Source organism: Neoarius graeffei, chromosome 17 (assembly GCF_027579695.1).
Source record: "Neoarius graeffei isolate fNeoGra1 chromosome 17, fNeoGra1.pri, whole genome shotgun sequence".
NCBI classification, from domain to species: Eukaryota; Metazoa; Chordata; class Actinopteri; order Siluriformes; family Ariidae; genus Neoarius; species Neoarius graeffei.
In genome coordinates, this window is record NC_083585.1 from 8697023 (window position 1) to 8716588 (window position 19566).

Genomic DNA, 19566 nt, shown 5'->3' on the forward strand with positions numbered 1-19566 from the left:
GTCTCTTTTTCAGTTCAGTTGTGTTTCATTTTGTAACTTTCCACCAGGTGTTTATTCTACAGGTTCTACAAGCTAGTCAGTAAATCCAGTCAGTTGTTTCAGAGGCATTAGGTTTTGTAAGCACTGTGGCAGTAATACAACAATGCGTTGACAGAAAATGTACTTTTAATACTTAAGTATTTTTAAAAGCAAATACTTCAGTAATTTTAACTTAAGTAAACATTTGACTGTACTCCTGTCACTTGTATCAGAGTAACATTTAACCAGTGGGATCTGTACTTTGACTTAAGTAATGAAATTGGGTACTTTGTCCACCTCTGCTAAAGTGTCACTTGGTTGGCTCAGCAAAATGGCCACCAAATGACCAATCAAATTTCAGCAGCCAATATTTGCTATTGTGAATACCTAAACAACATGAAACATTACAGGCTTATGCTTATTGGTAAATAGAAGCTAGGTACCAAGTATGAAGCACATCACTCAGAAGGGGGCGCTAAAATAAGCACATTTACATTTCGTCTTATTTCTCAGCAACCACATGGGTTACAACAAAACAAATTCTTTCCTCTGATTACTTATAATTTCCAGAATCAAATGGGCCTATAATCACCAATTTCCACCTCAATTTTAGGAAAAGGGTGGGAAAAGAACTTGCCTGAGGCACTTCATACGATGGTCATGAAATTTAATATGATTTCTTCAGACTGTTTAAAAGTTATGAGCCAATGAAATTTTAAGGTGTGACCCCTTTTGACTCTATGGCCAATGTCTTGTGATATAAAAGTTCAAGTTTCATGATATGTAATACACTTAATTGCCATCACATTCCTTGGAAACACCTCATATTTTGTGACATTTTGTCCATAGGGGCGCACAAATGAAACATTGCAATATCTTAAGAACCACTTAAGCTAAAAATGTTACATTTTGAGTAGTTGTACTTGGCCACTTATCGTGTTGAAGACATTGAACTGCTTCTAATTCCACCTTTGTGATTTCTGTGATGCTGCTTGTGGCTATATTTACATTTAATGTTGTGGAACATCAGCGTAATAAATTCCTGTTATCACTTATAACAATTACAGTCCATCCTCAGTAGCCTGTCTCACCAACTATTTTATGTTTACAAAATAACATTTAAAAAAAAACCCTTTAAAATCTGGATTATTTGAATGGTGTATGCGCCATATAAGTATCTGTGAACAAGCCATAACAACATTTTATATATATTATGGTCAGAGCTGCTGTTATAAAACTTAATCAGCTCCTTCTGACTAATCAGATTTGAGAGTTCTATAAAGTTAGAAGCAGAGTTTTTATTGGATCTGGGTTCAGCATTGCTTATGTGAAATTTTGAAAGATGGTCACAAGCAAACTCCTGGTGTTCAGTGTTAGTTAAAGTAGTAAATGCCCTGGTAAAGGGTATGTAGCTACAAATTTTTCACTCAGAATAAAGCAGAAAACTGTAAATTATTACATTTTAGTGTAAAAGTAAAAGATCCACAAATGGAAAAACATTTATCTCAAATCACACACTGATTTTACCTAATGGTTGTACATTTTAGTGCGTCTTTCATAAAGGAACCAAGGAAATGTCATGTGGGGAAATGTTTATATAATGCAAATTTAACAGCTTTATTTTTAATTTCTCAAATAAATGTTGGCATGATCATGACCCTGTCAATACAAACTAACTGTGATCATAGCTAGCCTTCACAATTGCTAGCCTTCGCAAATGATAGAGACCGTTCCCTGACCCGAAGGCACAGGGAAACAACCCTCTCGTTCACTGGGGAGAACTCCGATGTTAGCGCGCCAAACTGGGGGGCTACCAATAGCCCCACCCCTGCCCGGCACTGCTCACCCTTGGCAACTTCAGCATAGAAGAGAGCCCAACCCCTCTCCAGGAAATTGGTTCCAGAACCCAAGCTATGCATTGAGGTGAGCCCAACTATATCTAATCGGTACCGTTCAACCTCACGCATAAGCTCTGACTCCTTTCCTACCAGAGAGGTGATATTCCATGTCCCAAAAGCTAGTTTTGTCAGCTGGGGATCAGTACACCAGGGCCTCTGCCTTTGGCTGCTACCCGATCCACAGTGCACTGGACCCTTACGACACCTGTGGGTGGCGGGTCTACAGGAGAGTGGTTCCATGTTGCTCATTTGGCTGGGCCCAGCCGGGCCCCACGGACATAGTCCCGTCCACCAGACGCTCGCCGATGAGCCCCTCCCCTAGGCCTAGCTCCATGGTGGGGCCTCGGTATCCCTGGTCCGGGCGAGGGCACTCAGATAGATACCTGCTTTTCCTCTCATAAGGGTCATTCTGAACCGCTGTATGTCTGATCTCTCATCTAGGACCTGTTTGCCTTGGGAGACCCTACCAGGGGCAATTGCCCCCAACAACATAGCTCCTAGAATCCCTGAGGCACTCAGACCCCTCCAGCATGTTAAGGTGGTGATTCAAGGAGAGGGAACGCTGACTCAATCAGTATAAAGTGTACATAGCAGCAGATAGATTACAGTGATGGGTATTTGGTTTCATTCTTGCTGTTAAAGTTTAGATTTGTTGAGAATTTAGATCAGAATCAGAAACACTTTTATTGCCAGGTATGTGGACACACACGAGGAATTTGACTCCGGTTCACTTAGCTCTCATAGCACAAAACAGATTAAAAAAAAAAAAGCGTATACACAAAACAAACAAGCAAGCAAACAACAAAAATAGGTGCATAGTGCAAAGTAATCCAGGTAAGTCAAGTATGGAATAGTTAAATAAAGTATACAGTGTCAGTGTTCGAAATGCCCGTCTGCAGTCTGCATTTTGCAGAATGATTTTCAAGATTGCAGAAGAAAAATTAAACAACCTGCAATTTTGCAGAATGAAAAAATCAGGCTCGGGATTCAATGGTTCTCAATTTAGCAAACTAGCGGCGCTGTAAATAAACTGAAACCTGCGCTGCGCGAACCTGACGGCGTTTTCCAGGTCGAAGTTGAGCAATATTACGTAATGGCGCCGACAACCAAATAAGGGCAGTTGCCATTTTCCGATACAAGATTTCATCACTTTTAATACCCGCCGGGAGGACCCGACAACTACCTCGACAGTGTTCGGCAGTTTCCGCCATGCATCTCCCAGAATTCAATGCGGCCCAACAAATATGGCTCCCAAGAAGAGGATTGTTTCTTCGGGGCAAGAGTCTGACAAAACCGCCAAGAAAACAAGGACAATTCTGTTGTATCTCAGCAAAACCGGCAGCCAGCGTGACTCCAACAACAGCAGCAACAGATCACATGTCCGCGAGGGGGACAAAAATGAAGACGGGATCTGGTTCAGAAAGCGAAGACTGACTAGTTCTTATCTTGCATACATATATATTGGTAAATTGTATAGGTTTGTATATATTGTATTGTTGAATCATGCAAAATTATACTGATATTATATCCCTTTTAAAGACAGCAACAGTATTTTACCTTTATTCATAGATACTTTTTTGAATATTTTGTTTTCTCATACCCAGCTACACTAATACATGTTGTGTACATGTTCTATTTTTTTTTTTTTTTTACTAGTGCTGTCTTGCCTGTGGTGCGGACTAGCACAAAGTAAAACAGTTGCCCTGTAAGACAAAGCTCATAGGTTCAGTTCTGTAGCTCTCAGTAGTTCTGTAGCTCTCAGTTCTGCCATGATTAGTTTGTACCCAGTTCTCTGTTGTTAGTTTAGAGCAGTGAAGCCCCTGCAGTAGTTCTCAGTTCAGTTCATGACCTTGCACTTTAGAAGCCAGGCAAACACAATGAACCCAAACGTCTTTCCATTTGCCAGTTGGGTTTTATTCCTTAATGGCATCAATTCTTTGCATCATCGTAAGATATAACAGAGTGTAGAATTGAAACCTTGCTTTCAATTTAAAACTACAGGTTGCAGATGTAAACACTGTGAATGAAGTACATTTTGGGTAACAATCTATTGTTCAAGCTAGAAACTTAATCTTGACAAAATGTAACATGATGTGTAACATGAAAATGAATGTTTTGTTTCTTGAAGAACAGTTGTGTTCTATTTTTTATTGTGGTGATACCTTTTATTAGTATGTTGTGTGGAAGGATAATGTGTGGGTGTGATAACTAGTACATTTATGAATTAGTTGGTATACTTCAAGTTGTAGTAGCCTGTAGTGTCAGGGTGAGGGGGATGAAAGACCTGTGGAGGTATCATGGAATGATAACTTTGCTGCAGAGAAGGATCTGTGAAGACTGAAATTAAAAATAGAGTGAGAGAATAAAGAATTACACTAATGCTATGAGTTGTAAAGCTAGATATGATGTAAATATAGGCATTATTAGGTTGAGAAGGGTGTAGTATGGAGGCTTGTGTATTTGCAGAAAATATTTCCAAATTGCAGAACAAAATTTTGACATTCTGCAATATTGCAGAACAATGGAAAAAAGTATTTCGACCACTGAGTGTGCACAGAATGACGGTATAAGTGTTCAGATATTTTACAAGTGATATTACTGATCTATGAATCTGGATTTTAGCTGTTCATCACAGAAAGGATTTCCCTTTTGGTGCAATATGGTGCATAGTGCAAAGATGAATAGTAAATTTAAATAAGTATAAATATAATATAAGTAACAGTGAGCACAGAATGACAGTATGAGTGTGCAGATATTTTGCAAGTGATATTACTGATATGAATCCGGATTTTAGCTGTTCATCACGGAGACAGCCTGAGGGAAGAAACTGTTCTTGTGTCTGGTTGTTTTTGCATACAGTGATCTATATCGCCTCCCTGAGGGGAGAAGATTAAACAGATTGTGACCAGGGTGTGATGGGTCCGCAGAGATGTTTCCTGACTCTGGACGAGTATAAGTCTCGGATGGAGGGCAGGTTGACCCCAATAATTTTCTCTGCAGACCTTATTGTCCATTGCAGTCTGTTCTTCTCCTGTTTGGTGACTGATCCAAACAAACAGTGATGGAAGAGCAAAGAACAGACTGAATGATGGCAGAGTAGAATTGTGTCAGCAGCTACTTAAGCAGGTTGAGCTTCCTGAGCTGGTGCAGAAAGTACAACCTCTGCTGAGCCTTTTTGATGATAGTGACTGTATTTGTCTCCCACTTCAAGTCCTGAGAGATTGTGGAACCCAGAAACCTGAAGCTTTCAACGGCAGTCATAGTGTTGTTGGTGATGGGCAGCAGAGTGGGGGGGGGGGGCTCCTCCTAAAGTCCACTGTCATCTCCACAGTTTTGAGCGTGTTCAGTTCCAGATTGTTCTGACTGCACCACCAGACCAGCCGTTCAACCTCCCGTCTGTATGCAGACTCGTCACCGTCCCGGATGAGGCCGATGACCGTTGTATCGTCTGCAAATTTCAGGAGTTTAACAGACGGGTCTCTTGAGGTGCAGTGGAGAGAGCACACACCCTTGGGGGGCGCCAGTGCTGATAGTCCGAGTGCTGGATATGATGCTCCCCATCCTCACCTGCTGCTTCCTGTCAGTCAGGAAGTTTGTAATCCACTAACAGGTGGAGGAGGGCATAGTGAGCTGGGTGAGCTTGGCGTGGAGGATGTCTGGAACAATGGTGTTGAATGCCAAACTGAAGTCCACGAACAGAATCCTGGCGTACGTCCCTGCAGAGTCAAGGTGTTGCAGGATGTAGTGCAGTCCCATATTGATTGCATCATCCGCTGACCTGTTTGCCCGGTAGGCAAACTGCAGGGGATCCAGCAGGGGGTCTGTGATGTCCTTCAGGTGTGCCAACACCAGTCTCTCGAAGGACTTCATGACTACAGATGTGAGAGCTACAGGCCTGTAGTCATTCAGTCCTGTGATGGTGGTTTTCTTGGGAACCGGGATTATTGTGGAGCGTTTGAAGCATGAGGGGACTTCACACAGCTCCAGGGATCTATTGAAGATCTGGGTGAAGTTGGGAGCCAGCTGATCAGCACAGACCTTCAGACAGGAGAGTGACACACCATCTGGGCCAGGTGCCTTCTTGATCATCTGTCTGCGAAAAAGCTGACAAACATCCTCTTCACAGATCTTGAGTGCTGGTGTGGGGTCAGAGGTGAGAGGAGGCAGAATAGCAGGGGGTGTAAATGGGTCTTTAATGTCTGGGGGGGGGGGGGGGGGGAGAGGTGTGAATTTGTCGAATCTGGAGTAGAACACATTCAACTAGTCAGCCAGTTGATGGTTCATTGTAGTGTTGGGGGATGGTCTCCTGTAGTTAGTGATATTCTTCAGGCCTGTCCACACTCAGTGCGTTTACATGCACATAGAGAAAATCGAATTTCTGCCATAGCTCAACTGAAATCGAAGTTCTAAATGCCATGGAAACAGGGCTCTACACTAACTTTTTTTTTTCAGGAGTACACGTGCTCCTAAGTTAAAAATTTTAGGAGCACAGGGAAAAAAATGGGGGCACAAGTAGGTTTTCATTTTAAAGGTTTATTGCAGCGCAAGCCTTAGACACACCAACACACAAAACGCAAAATTCAATTGAGAATGAATGAATGAATGAATGAATGAACGAATGAATGAACAAACAAATGAATAACGAACAACTGAATGAATGAACAAACAGTAGCTAAACAGAGAGCAGAGCTCAGCAGAGCTAACAGCATCAAGGACAGCTCCCACCCTGGCTCTGAGTTCTTTGACTTGCTGCCCTCAGGCAGGCGTTACAGGTGCATCAAAGCAAGGACCAACAGACTCAAGCAGTTTTTTCCCACAGGCCATAACCACCTTGAACAATTAGCCTTTTTCACATTACGTCACTTGCAGGGGAACTCATATCCGTTTTCAGCCTTTTGAATGGAAGAAGAGGTATACGGCGGCAACATATGTTAACAAAACTGTGTCATTCACAGATAAGATTGATAATAATATTGTGCATTGTTTATCATTATGTATTGTTAGTGACCATTCCAGTCACCTATCTGCCTTGTTTTGGAAAGGAAGTTTGCTGACTTTCTATGGTTGCTACTTGTTAGCCAGCAGATTACACCCCCCCCCCCCCCCCCCCCCCGGCTACCATGGGAACCACCGCAGGTGCAAGACAGAGGCAATGCACGCAACTACAGACAGGGAGCAAGGCGCAGTCAGAACACACACACACACACGTACACAACACTGAACACACACACTTGCAACAGTACAGGCCGTTACTCGTTACACTATATTAGGTGGGCTATCCAGCGCTGGATTTACATACTTTGCAGTTTAACGTTTGATACATTTTAGAATGTTAAACTCGTCGCGTCTGTGCTCAGTGCTTTCCTAAATTGTCGGCCGCAAGAAGCCCTTGCACGAATGCGCGTTTTTTTTTTTTCGTCGTTCGCATGCCGAAAAATTCACTCGCAAATGCAAGTGAAACGTGTGCACTGTAGAGCCCTGCATGGAAACACCTTAGCTCGGCTGAAATCGAACCAAACTGGATTTCTCGTAATCGAGCTACGCGACCTAGATTATGTGATTGTAGCCGAGCTGCTTAGTGCATGTAAACCCTATCGAGCTACGTAGTCGAGCTACTTACTTCAGCACTGCCCCTTCCGGAAGCGACGAGTGACGAGACCACAAGCGGTTCAACAAGTGCTGAGCTGCTTCGTTGTTGTCCATCTTCTCTCTCTCGATGTTGCTGTCCTCGTCGTCGTTCTTCTTGTGAACACGGAACTGATAACTTTGTTTATACTCTTGAATAGCTCTTCTTCATGACGACAACCGGAAGTGTACCAACACGATGGGGCGTGTAGCGCCACCTGTGGCTCGGGTGCACAATGTACCTCACACAATAGCTCGATTTCCTTGTGTGCATGTAGGATTGGATTTCTCTGGCACCCCTGCTGGGACCCTTAGCTCGATTACCGACAGTAGCTCGATTTGGATGTGCATGTAAATGCACTGACTGATGCCGGATCGTTGGCTGAAAGGCTGTTTTTGATCCTTTCAGCGTAGCTCCTCTTAGCTGCTTTCACCTCTTTTGTCAGTGTGTTTCTGGCCTGTTTGTACAGGACTCTGTCCCCACTCCTGTAGGTCTCCTCCTTGGTCTGGCAAAGCTGTCTGAGTTTTGCGGTGAACCAGGGTTTGTTGTGGGTGGTAAAAGAGAGCAACTGGACTTGCTTGAAGATTCTCGAAGACGTTTCACCTCTCATCCGAAAGGCTTCTTCAGTTCTGTCTGACTGGTAGGGAGCATCAGGTATTTATCCTCTCATGGATGAAAAGCTCATCTAAGGTGTCATTGAGTCATCCTGTTGGTGTGGGTCACTGGGTGCTGGTTGTGAATGGCCTTGAGTCGTTAGGATGATCAATGGATTGCCCGTTAGGGTGATCAATGGAATGCTGATTCTCTCTGTCCTCCTGTGAGTCACTGAAAACAGCTGGGTTTTGGTGTGCATTCAGTTGTCTGGGATGTGTGCCAAGGACTGCATTGTAGGTGGCTGATAAATGATGTCTTAAGGCCAATTTATGCTGACAACCCAGTCCTCGCAGATGGCGTGGCAGATGGTGTCTGCGTAGTCCCCCCCCTTCGCAGACGCTCTGCACGCACCTCCCAAAAATTGTGACCACCGCAGAAGCCTCGCAGACAGCGTCGCAGACAAGAGGGCTCTGATTGGTCCACTCTACATCCGCTGTACACGCACTTCTGCTTCCCTACTTTCCCGGTTTGGTTTGTTTTCACTACCGCCATTTTTAAAAACACGAGCGAAGATGGAGCAGCACGAAGAGCGGTTGATCGAGGAAGTGAGGAAGTACATACATCTATACAACTCCAGTTCTAGTCATTATAAGTAACCGGAGGATAAACACTCCACTAACCACACCCACCAACTACTCCTAGCGATTTCTCGACTTCGCGCCCCCTTGCGTTGTGGCGGTGAATAACATCGCGCACGCCTATTACTCCCCGCTCAACGATAAATTACAACTGTCTGCGAAAAGCTATCTGCGAAAGCCTTGTCGCAAGAGCATGCAGAGGCCCTTAGACCCCCACCTCTGTTCAGTGATGGCCATTCCAGGTTGACAAAAATGGCTTCTTTAACTCCTCGCTGCTCCCTACCTGATGCTCCCTACCAGTCAGACAGAACTGAAGAAGCCTTTCGGATGAGAGCTGAAACGTCTTCAAGAATCTTCAAGTAATTCCAGTTGCTCTCCTTTACCACCCACAGTTTACCATGACCTGGATGACTGAGAATCTTCACATACACCAGGGTTTGTTATTGTATGTGCGGAAGGTCTTGGTGGGCACACACACATCCTCACAAAAACTGATGTAAAATGTCACAGTATCAGTCAGTTCATGCAGGTCTGAGGCTGCAGCCTCAAAAGCACTCCAATCAGTGCAGTCAAAGCAGCCTTGTAGTTCCACTTTGGCCTCTCGGACCATCTCCTCACCGTCTTAACTAGAGGCTTAGCAGATTTCAGCTTCTGCCTGTAGGACGGGATAAGATGAACCATACAGTGATCAGATAGTCCCAAGGCTGCACGGGGGACAGAGTGGTATGAGTCCTTTAAAACAGTGTAACAGTGGTCCAGAGTGTAAGAGTCCCTGGTGGGACACTTAATGTGCTGTTTATATTTTGGCAGTTCATGGCTAAGGTTTGCTCTGTTAAAGTCCCCCAAAACAATGAGCAAAGAGTCCGGGTGGTTTTTCTCCACATTGTTTATCTGGTGAGCCAGGTGTTGTAACGCCTCATTAACACACGCCTGAGGGGGGATGTAAACTCCAACCAGAATAAACGAGGAAAACTCTCGCGGAGCATAAAACGGTTTGCAGTTTATGAATAATGTCTCCAGATGAGGACTGCATGATTTATTTAGAACTGTGACATCAGTACACCAACCTTCATTAATATAAAAGCAGACTCCACCTCCCCTCGTTTTCCCCATGAGCTCCGTTTCGCGGTCTGCTCGGTGCAGGTGAAATCCAGGCAGATGGACAGAAGAGTCTGGGATGTGCTCACCGAGCCAGGTTTCGGTGAGCACAAGGCAGCAGATCTGTTAAAATCTGTGTTGATTGTGTTGAGGAGCAACAGTTCGTCCATCTTATTGGCCAGAGAGCAGACGTTAGCCAGGTGAATAGACGGGAGCACAGTGCGAAAATCCTGCTGCCTCAGTCTGACGAGCGCGCTGGCTCGCTTCCCCTGGTGTCTCCGGCGTCCTCGGCGTAATCCATAGAGAGCTGCTGCTCCCCCGACAAGTAACTCTGAAAAACTTTCCAGATTGATGAAAGCCGATGAAAGAACTTTTTACTGGTGGTTAATCCAACGTTTATGAGTTCTTCTCTACAGTATGTGACCAGCAAAGAAACACAACAAATACACAAAAACGTAGAAAGTACGAGAGAGCGAAGTACCGAGGCAACCGTCTGCGGCGCCATCAACTCTTTGAAGCTGTTTGATACTAGAAAGTCTTCTCATGACTTTACATGTATGTATGTGGTGATAGAGAAATGTTTGAAAAAGTAGTGATCACACAGTAGAGGGTTTTTTTTTCCCCTTTGAAATGTCTAAGGTAAAAGTCTTTCATATTAAATAAGATTTGGAAAAAGGAAATAAATTCAAGTAAAGTACAAATCCTTAAAAACCAGACTGAAGTACAGTAACAAAGTAATTCCACCTTTAACTGGCGGCAACATCACCTTTTGGTTTGGGAACTGTACTGCTTTCATACTGCTCTGTAGAGGGTCGTATGTATGGCCCAGGGCATCGTTGGAATTTAGCTTCCCTCCCTCCAAGACATCTACACCAGGAGGACTTCTAGGATCATGAGACACTAACCACCCAAGCCACAGCATCATTTCCCTGCTACGTTTAGGTAGATGGTACTGCAGCATCAAAGCAGGGATAATTTTATCCAACAAGCTGCTGTCATAGAGCTGCTTAATAATAACCACTTTCACCACGGAAGAACATTTTCCTTATCATTCAACAATTAGGACTGTTACAGAGTGTATAATGACACTACACTAATGCACTCTGCAATTTAACTGACTACTGATACCTGCTCAGGTTCACTGGCAGATTTGCTCATAGAAATGTGGCTTTTGTTGATGGACGGAACGCTGATTTAGCATTGAACATTTGTACAAAACTTATTTTAAGACATGATACCATCATTCCTGTAATGTTTTGGCATTAGTATGTCTAGTCTTTGCGGGATGGAGAGTATGTCCTACTGGCTTTGAGTCAATGTGCAGTGTATTGATGTTCAGTTCATTGACATCACTCCGAGCAGAATGTGAAAAGTTTCACAAATATAGATTAAGATGAAAAAGTTATTATCCAAGTAAACTTCCTCTCTTTTTTATGTAACGCAGTGCAGATTATATCCATGTAATGTCTACTTACTACTGGATTTACAGATCTCACATTGTTACAAGCCAGTGATTAATGTTCATAACTGTGCTTTTTCTGTCTACAGTGCACCAGTAAAATGATTTGTGTGTTCCTCCTGGCCACGTACACTGATGGCAAGCCCACTGAGAATGCTGCATGGTTCTGTAAATGGCTGGAGGAGGCATCTACTGACTTTCGCTATGGAAAAACCTACCTGAAAGGAATGAGGTATGCCGTCTTCGGCCTGGGGAACTCCGTATACGTCGGCCATTACAATACGGTGAGAAGCACTCGGCTTTAGGCTTGTAATATGCACAAACTGTAGGCTTATAATATGCTGGAACTCTGCTGTAGCTTCTTTTGCTGAGAACATCACTGTTCAGCTTGTCACTTCAGTATTTGCATCTTGGTGCCTTTTAAGTTTATCCATGCGTGTCTACTACCTGTGAGCAGCGATGGACAAATCATTAGGGATAAGCGGATTTAATGTAGCCTGGCAAGCCAGACTAAATGTGAATATTTAGTCTGGCCTCGATCCGTAGACATTTCCGAAGGGTGGGGGTGGAACAAACCGCTGTCTTTCAAACTGTCTCTGTGCATATAGGCCAACGCTCTGACCAATCAGCGCAACAGTGACTGTGACGTAGTCAGAGCGACAGAAAGCAGTGGGGGGAGACCTTGAAATAAATAATTTTTCAAAATGCGTATTAATTAATAAACAGGTTCTAGATATTAAGAAGTTTGGAGATAATGACCACAAGTTTGGAGTCTGTACCACATACTTAACATACACTCTTATTTTTTTCAATTGTTTTTCAAGGGTTTGCTTAAACTGTTTTTGAGAGTTTTTATTTAGTGGTGTTTGGTGAAATAATTTCCCTTAAATTTAAAATAACGGGAAAATAAGAAACAATTAAAAAGTAATGTTTCAAAGCTGTTTATTAATTCTTCGTACTGCACAAACTAGCCCCATCCTTTTGGCTACGAGCGGAGCCAGCTGGTAGATCAGACTTTTGTCATAGCCGGTCGGCAAAACAGCGAAAACGTCCTTCTTGAAAAGGAATGAGCGGAGAGCCTCTTCCTGCTCATGTTTCAATGAAAACTCCAAGTCTAATTCTTCTAAAACTGATTCCAATTCAAACGCACACTGTTCACTAGCCATAGCCATCTTTCCTGTTGTGCTTTCTCCAGCGTCGCGCAGCTTTGTCGTCACTCCTGCAAAAGCCCGCCCAAAGAAAAACCTTGCGTTGTGATTGGCGGGCACGATTTGATGCCTGGGGTGTTTTTGTTTATATGGTGCGAGGCTAGACCCACTCGCTAGGCAAAAATATTTTTGGCCGCTAGGCGGTTGGGTCTAGTTTACTAGGCTAGATTTAATGGGTATAATTAATAGATTTGGTAATTAATATTGGTAGGCTTTTCACAAGGCATTTTTTGCTTGATGTTTAAACGTAAGACATTCCAGTTTCTTCATGTTTTTAGACTTTAGGGAGGCAAAAATGTCAAATTATAGCCTATTTGCTGCACAAATAAAGTGAATATTATATAGAGGATATTACACGGTTGCACGAAGATATGAAATTTATCTTCGAGTGGTGAACATTAGGGTGCATCAGTTGCCCTCACTTTCATAAAATCTGATGCATTTTTGTTTGTTCCTTTTCACCAATAAAGACATCCTGTAAAATTTTTTGACCATATTCAAAAGTCTAATGGTGGCACCATGAGGTTCATTTTTTTGCCAAAAAATGCTTATTTTATGTTTTCGCGTAAGGTTTGAATCACAATGTTGGACTCCATTTATTGATTTCTTGTGGCCCTCAAACTGGAAAACTTCATAGGTGAAGACTCGTGGCTGTTCTTTGCAGCTTTTGATATATTTGATGATCATCTGCTCTCAACACCAGTGTCACAATGGGATGGCTTGGCATCTTACCAGAGGATAAAGGCAACACTCTCAAACTTCATTGTGACAAATGATGTGGCAGAGCGTGGGGTTAAACTAGCCCATAAGAAAGTTGGTTCTGCCACAATAGAAGAAAGATTCCAGAACATTGTGCAAGTTGTAGCAAAAGAGTAATGGTTCCAAATCTGAGACGGCCACATAGGAAATAGACATTGAGAAATTGCTTCTTAACATTTCACTTGTATCTTCAGTTGTCTTGAAAACAGGTAATCCAGCATCATTATAACTTTAATAGGGGCTAGCATATGCATAGGCGGCAAGCTTAAAACCAGGGTTATAACATTGATAGATAATGCTAGTGACGCCCTAAAATAAACCTCCAAATATTTTTAGACATTCTCGACATACTGTCTACAGTATCTAAGATATTTGGTATACTCTATAAGGTGCCATAATGTTTCATGAAAAGTGATCGAAATTTTGTCATAAAAGTCATAAAATAGCAGCTTTTTCCATAACTTTGAGCTCCTGGTGCCACCATTAAACTTTTGAATTTTGTCAAAATATGTGTGTTTTCTTACCAAAAGGAACATAAAAACAAAAATGCATCATGATCGGAGGAACTTCTCATTTTTAGGGGGCAACTGATGCACCCTAGTGAACATATTCATGGGTGAGCGAAGCAAACGAGTGAAAATATTTTCAACACGAGAAGATAAACTTCGTGTCTTTGCCTCACAGTGTAATGTTCTTTATATTATATGGACACTTCCACAAAAAATACTCAAGTTAATCAAAAGAATTTTAATTTTGAATCGGTTCACCATGTTGACAGTGTGAGTCTAGTCAGCGGGAAAACATTGGGAGTGAAATATCATGAAATATGTCCCTCAGATCCGTAATGTATTTTGCATGAAAAATAAGAGTTTCTCAACACGAGAAGATATAAACTTCGTATCTTTTAAGCCAGTGTGTGATTTTTCTTTTTATTACATTGACACATTCACAAAGTCCCCAAATTTATCAAAAACATTTCATTCATTTCCTCACGAGTGACAGATTTATGTCATAGTTTTGGTTCTCCATGTCCCGGATGGAGCTCATATGGAAAATACGAGTGGCGTATTTCCCAGTAAAACATTTGTCCATATAATATAATATAATGTAATGTCATCCATCCATACATTTATCTATACCGCCTATCCGTCAGGGTTGCGGGGGAAGCTGGAGCCAATCCCATCTGACTTCAGGTGCGAGGCAGGGTCCATCCTGGACAGGTCACCAATCTATCACAGGACTAACACAGAGACAAACAACCAACATTCACACTAACCTTCACATTTATGGGCAGTTTAGAGTAACCAGTTGATCTAATCCACATGTCTTTGGACTGTGGGAGAAAACCGGAGCACCCGAAGGAAACCCACACAGGCATGGGGAGGTCCTTTAAACTCCACACAGAAAGACCCCGATTGTATGTGAGGTTCAAACCCAGAACCTTCTTGATGTGAGACAACAGTGCTAACCACTTGATGACCCTACTACATGGTTTAAATAACTTGAATGACTACAACTTTTTTTTTAATAATGAAGAGACCTTGAGTGTGAAAGAATTATGATAACAGTAATAATACCACCACTACTACTGTAAAATTCAAGCTACACTCAATCCATTTCCAGGTTGGCAAAAATGTGGACAAGTGGCTGTGGATGCTGAGTGCGGTACGCATCATGAGCCGCAGCGAAGGCGACTGCGATGTGGTGAAAAGCCGAAACGGCAGCATCCAGGCTGACTTCCAGGTGTGGAAAGATGATTTCCTGAGGCGCCTTCAGGCCCTGGCCAAGGGTGAGAAGAAGATGTGCAGCTGCGAGTGCAAAAAAGGCTCTTGCAAGAATAAAAAGAAGGACCATGAGGAAGAGGAGGGCGAGAAATACAGCTCTGAGGCAAGACCTTATAACTTGTGTCGTCATGGTAACAGTACTGTCCTGTTATTCATGGCTCTTGTGTGTAAATGGATTTCAAGCAGCGAGTGAAACATTTCTGTCCTCCAGAGCCATTTAGGCACTCCTGTATGTAGTATGGCTTTTCTACTTTCTGTTTACAGCAAAACACCAGATTAGTTAGCTTGGGTGCAGTCTGGGCATTTTATTTCTAGTTAATATGCTTCTCTAAATATTAAAAATAAATAAATAGCATTAAATAGCATTTTGTTTCACATAAGTCAGGAAAACAGTTTTATATTAACAGTTAATCACAGTGCTGTTGAATTCTTCAATCTGACTGGTCAGAAGGGTTTGATTAGGGCCCGAGCAGCGTAGGTGCAAGAACCCTACTGGATCCATCCAGATTTTTTTTTCCTTCAAGACTTGACCTTTTTCGACATAGTTCCCATGGGTGAAAACTCATGAAATTTGGCACACACATCAGTGCTGGTGAGAGTTACTCAGGGACAGAGCTTTGGTCCCGGGTGTGGCCTAGTGACTCTCTAGCACCACCATCTGTAATTGAGTCTTGTACCCAGCATATAGTTTGATATACAGTCCTGTGCAAAAGTCTCAGGCTCATGTAAAGAAATGCTGTTGACCAAAAATGGCTTAAAAAATAATGAAATGAAATGTTTCAACATAAAAAAAAATACTATAAACAGTAAGCCATAATAAATGAAACAAAATCAATATTTGGTGTGAGATGACCCTTTGCTCTGAAAAGAAATACTAGTCTCAGGTCTCAGTGAGTGCAGTTTTATGCGGAAATGAGCTGTAGGTTTTCCTGAGCATCTTACAGAACCAGCCACAGTTCTTCTGGACACTTTGACTGTCACACTCACTTATTAATTTTACACCAAAACCCAGCAGCCTTCATTATGGTTTCTTTTTTAATCTGAAAAGTGCTCTCTTATGGAATATGCTGCTCAGATACCGGTACAAAATTTTTTTCTGTAACATTTAATTTTGTGCTAGAAAACGAACATTTGGACTCTAAAATGTTTTTGTACTGACTCGATAATGTAGAAGTCTCATCTCATTATCTCTAGCCGCTTTATCCTGTTCTACAGGGTCGCAGGCAAGCTGGAGCCTATCCCAGCTGACTACGGGCGAAAGGCGGGGTACACCCTGGACAAGTCACCAGGTCATCACAGGGCTGAATGTAGAAGTCATAAAATAGAAATCTATAACAAAGTTTGTATGGAAAAAAAATAGGGTGTCTAAGGCTTTTGCAAATTTGGTATACATGTGGGTGTCCCTAAGTAATAAACATTGCATTCGCCCACCCACCAGGAAGTGTGTTTTTTTTTTTTTGGGGGGGGGGGTGGGGGGGTGGGGTTGGATTTTATGCATTTTGACACGTTACATTTTGAATTGCTCCTCCTAGGCAGTTCATTGGATTCATGTCAGATTTGGTGTACATGATGTCAAGATGTCGGTGATGGTAAGTTGCAAAGGGATTTGTGATCTCTTGCAAGGTGTTGACATGGCAACATGATGAATTTATGTCTTGCCACACAAGCAGGAATGCATCATAAATTCTCCATGCTTTGCTGGATGTGGCTCAAATGTCACGGGTTATTGATTATGATGGTTATTATGATATCCACATGCCCAGAGTGACTCTCTGGTGCAGTGCCACCATCTGGCAACAGAAAGAGTGGCTTTTTCATAAATCCTAGCTTAGTTAAAAAGTAAAAATAATAATAATAAAAAAAGAACTCATCATTGTCATGTTGTGTTAATTAGGTGAGCTCACCGGAGTCGTGCTTGGACTGGAGGTGCGAGGGGCTGTCATTGCAGCTTGCAGCTATATTTAATTTTCTGTAACTGCAGCTCTGGCAGTAGGGTCAGCTGCAAGACACATCTTTATATTAATGCCCTTGTTCCAATGTGTTGTTTCTATAGCAACAGTATGCAAAGGAACTACACACTGACTGTGTAAAAAAAAAGAAATATTATTTAACAAAGAACATTATTGTTTATTAATGGTGAAGGTTTTTGTAAGGAGTTATTGATTAATCTTGTGCGATTGTGTCTCTAGTGTCAGCATTTTCTAACATTTCAGAGGTAAAGGTTTTTTTTTTTTTAAAGCAATGGGAGAGTCTAAGGTCAGAGGAAGTTGCAGTTTGTAATTTCCTGTATTAACTTCAAGACAAAGTGAGTGTTTATAGCTGCTATAACATAAGTGATGTTGATTTTGTAGACCTTCCACAACAGTAAATGTAACTAAATAGATAAATGTTTTTAATGAATAAAAAAATGAATTGTTGGCAGATTGCAGTGGTATTAGGTAATGAAACACCAAGGTGTGCTGAACATGGTGGTGTGTTTGGTGTTGTAGGAGCTGTTTGAGTCCAGCAGTGATCCAGAGTCCGGAGGTGAAGAGGAGAAAGCTCACGGCTCTGTCATCGACATGGAGGATCTTGGAAATGTTATGAACCGCATGAAGAAAGCCAAGGTAGGTGTAGTTCATCAGTCAATAGCAGTAAGGTTGAAAGAAAATTTTGAGTTGTAATAATGGAGTACATTTCTAAATTCAGTATAATTTCACTACATGACTCTGGTTACTGCTTCTGTGGTGGTGATATGGTTGTAGTGGAATGTTGTATGCATTCACCGTGCTTCAGAACTCACTTTTTTGGGTTTGGTTTGTGAAATTTATATTATTGTAAAAAAAAAAAAAAATTAAACTCTGTAACTAATGTCCAGCAGTTTGCTGCTCCACAGTCTGAGTGCTGTGACTGTAAAGGCACATTCACCCTTGTGTTTTAGTCAGGACCATGGAACAGCTAAAAGCAGCAGGTCTGAAGATCTCGAAGATGTCGGGGCAGAATCTGCATTGCAAAAAATATCTTAGCAAGTTAGAATATCTTGAATATCACTGAAATGAGCTAGCATTTCCTGAATACAAGACACCAACTCTGAGATTATTAGAACTAGTTCTAGATTGTAAACAACTTTATTCCAAGATGTTTTGTCAAGTAAAATTGTCCACGCAGCAAGATAATTTCACTAGTATTAAGTAATTTTCTCCTCAAATTGTGTGGACGGAGCATATCCATCATGTAGGGAGCTGCAAATCGGTGAAGGGCTCTAAATGCAAATAAAAGTATCTTGAATCTTAGGGCGTATTCACACCTACGTTGTTTGGGTCCGGACCAAACGAACCAAATTTCCCTTGGTCCCGACCTTTTGGGTTGGTCTGAATACAAACCACCGAACTCTGGTCCGGACCAAACAAGCGGACCGAGACCGAGCTGCAAGATCGGACTCGGTCCAGACCAAAGGAACCCTGGTGCGGACCTTTTGGAGGTGTGAAAGCAGACCGGACCTAATCCGACGGTTTTGCTTTTTTGTACCTCGGGAGCTTCCGTCGTTTGTCGAGCATTATGGGAAACAGAGTCTTGACACTCCACCGCAAAGTGCAAACACTGTTTCGGTTGTCAAGGGTCGTTCAGTCACCAGTGGTAGGCGAGTACAAAAAATGAGTAGGGGGCAAACGTGGGCCGAGGAAGAAACGCGTACCCTTGTGGATATATGGGCAGATGTCCACATATCTGAGCTTTTGGAGAGAACACACAAAAATGCCGACGTGTTTGCTGTATTCAGTGAGAAAATGAAGGAGAAGGGGTTCACGCGCTCCCCAGAACAGCGCTTTGTGCGCGTGTCGTCTCTGACCAATAGCTGAACAGCCTCAGGGCGCGTGGCTTTGTTGACAGATTTTGGTCTGCTTACTAAAATGTACAGTGTGAAAGCGAACCACACCAAAATAAAAAAAACATTTGGTTCGGACCAAAGCAAGTGAACTATCGAACTATCCTGGTCTGAATACACCCTTAATTCTGTCCAGGGAGATGAACAAGAAACCTACAAGTTACTGACACGAGGTTTAACATTTACTAGAGACAGAAGTTGGATGTAAGGTCTTAAAAACAACCTTAGCGTCCAGTCATATGGTGCTGCTTTGTTTATATTGGCCCAGTTAGATGATGAAAAACCTTGGCTGCATGAAAAGGAATTCTGGTTGCATATGATTTTATTTTCTTGTAATAGCAGTTTTTTCTTGTAGTTCCTATAATTTCACAGCAGGTGGTGCAATTGAACACGGATGTGCATCCATCGATCCATCCATACTTGGCATTTAACTAAACAGGAAAAAAGCAGCTCAAGCTTAATTCTTTCCTGATTCCAGACTTCACAAAACTGAGGTCGATTAATCTGTACACCTCAGATTTCATTCCAGAGACAGATCTCCTGTCTCTCAGTCTGCTAAAGAATGTGAAACGCTTGCCCTTTTCCACAATCTAATGTGTCATTACGACTATATGAATCCCTC

General features: G+C 42.3%; 1 protein-coding gene across 1 annotated transcript in view; it reads left to right on the forward strand.

Annotated features, from left to right (window-relative positions):
• Positions 1 to 19566, forward strand: part of tyw1 (tRNA-yW synthesizing protein 1 homolog (S. cerevisiae)) — a 244943-nt gene that overhangs the window by 32211 nt on the left and 193166 nt on the right. The window contains exons 5-7 of the mRNA XM_060943676.1: positions 11421 to 11615; positions 14922 to 15185; positions 17572 to 17688. Coding sequence (XP_060799659.1) covers positions 11421 to 11615; positions 14922 to 15185; positions 17572 to 17688 — 576 coding nt within the window. The remainder of the gene's footprint in view (positions 1 to 11420; positions 11616 to 14921; positions 15186 to 17571; positions 17689 to 19566) is intronic.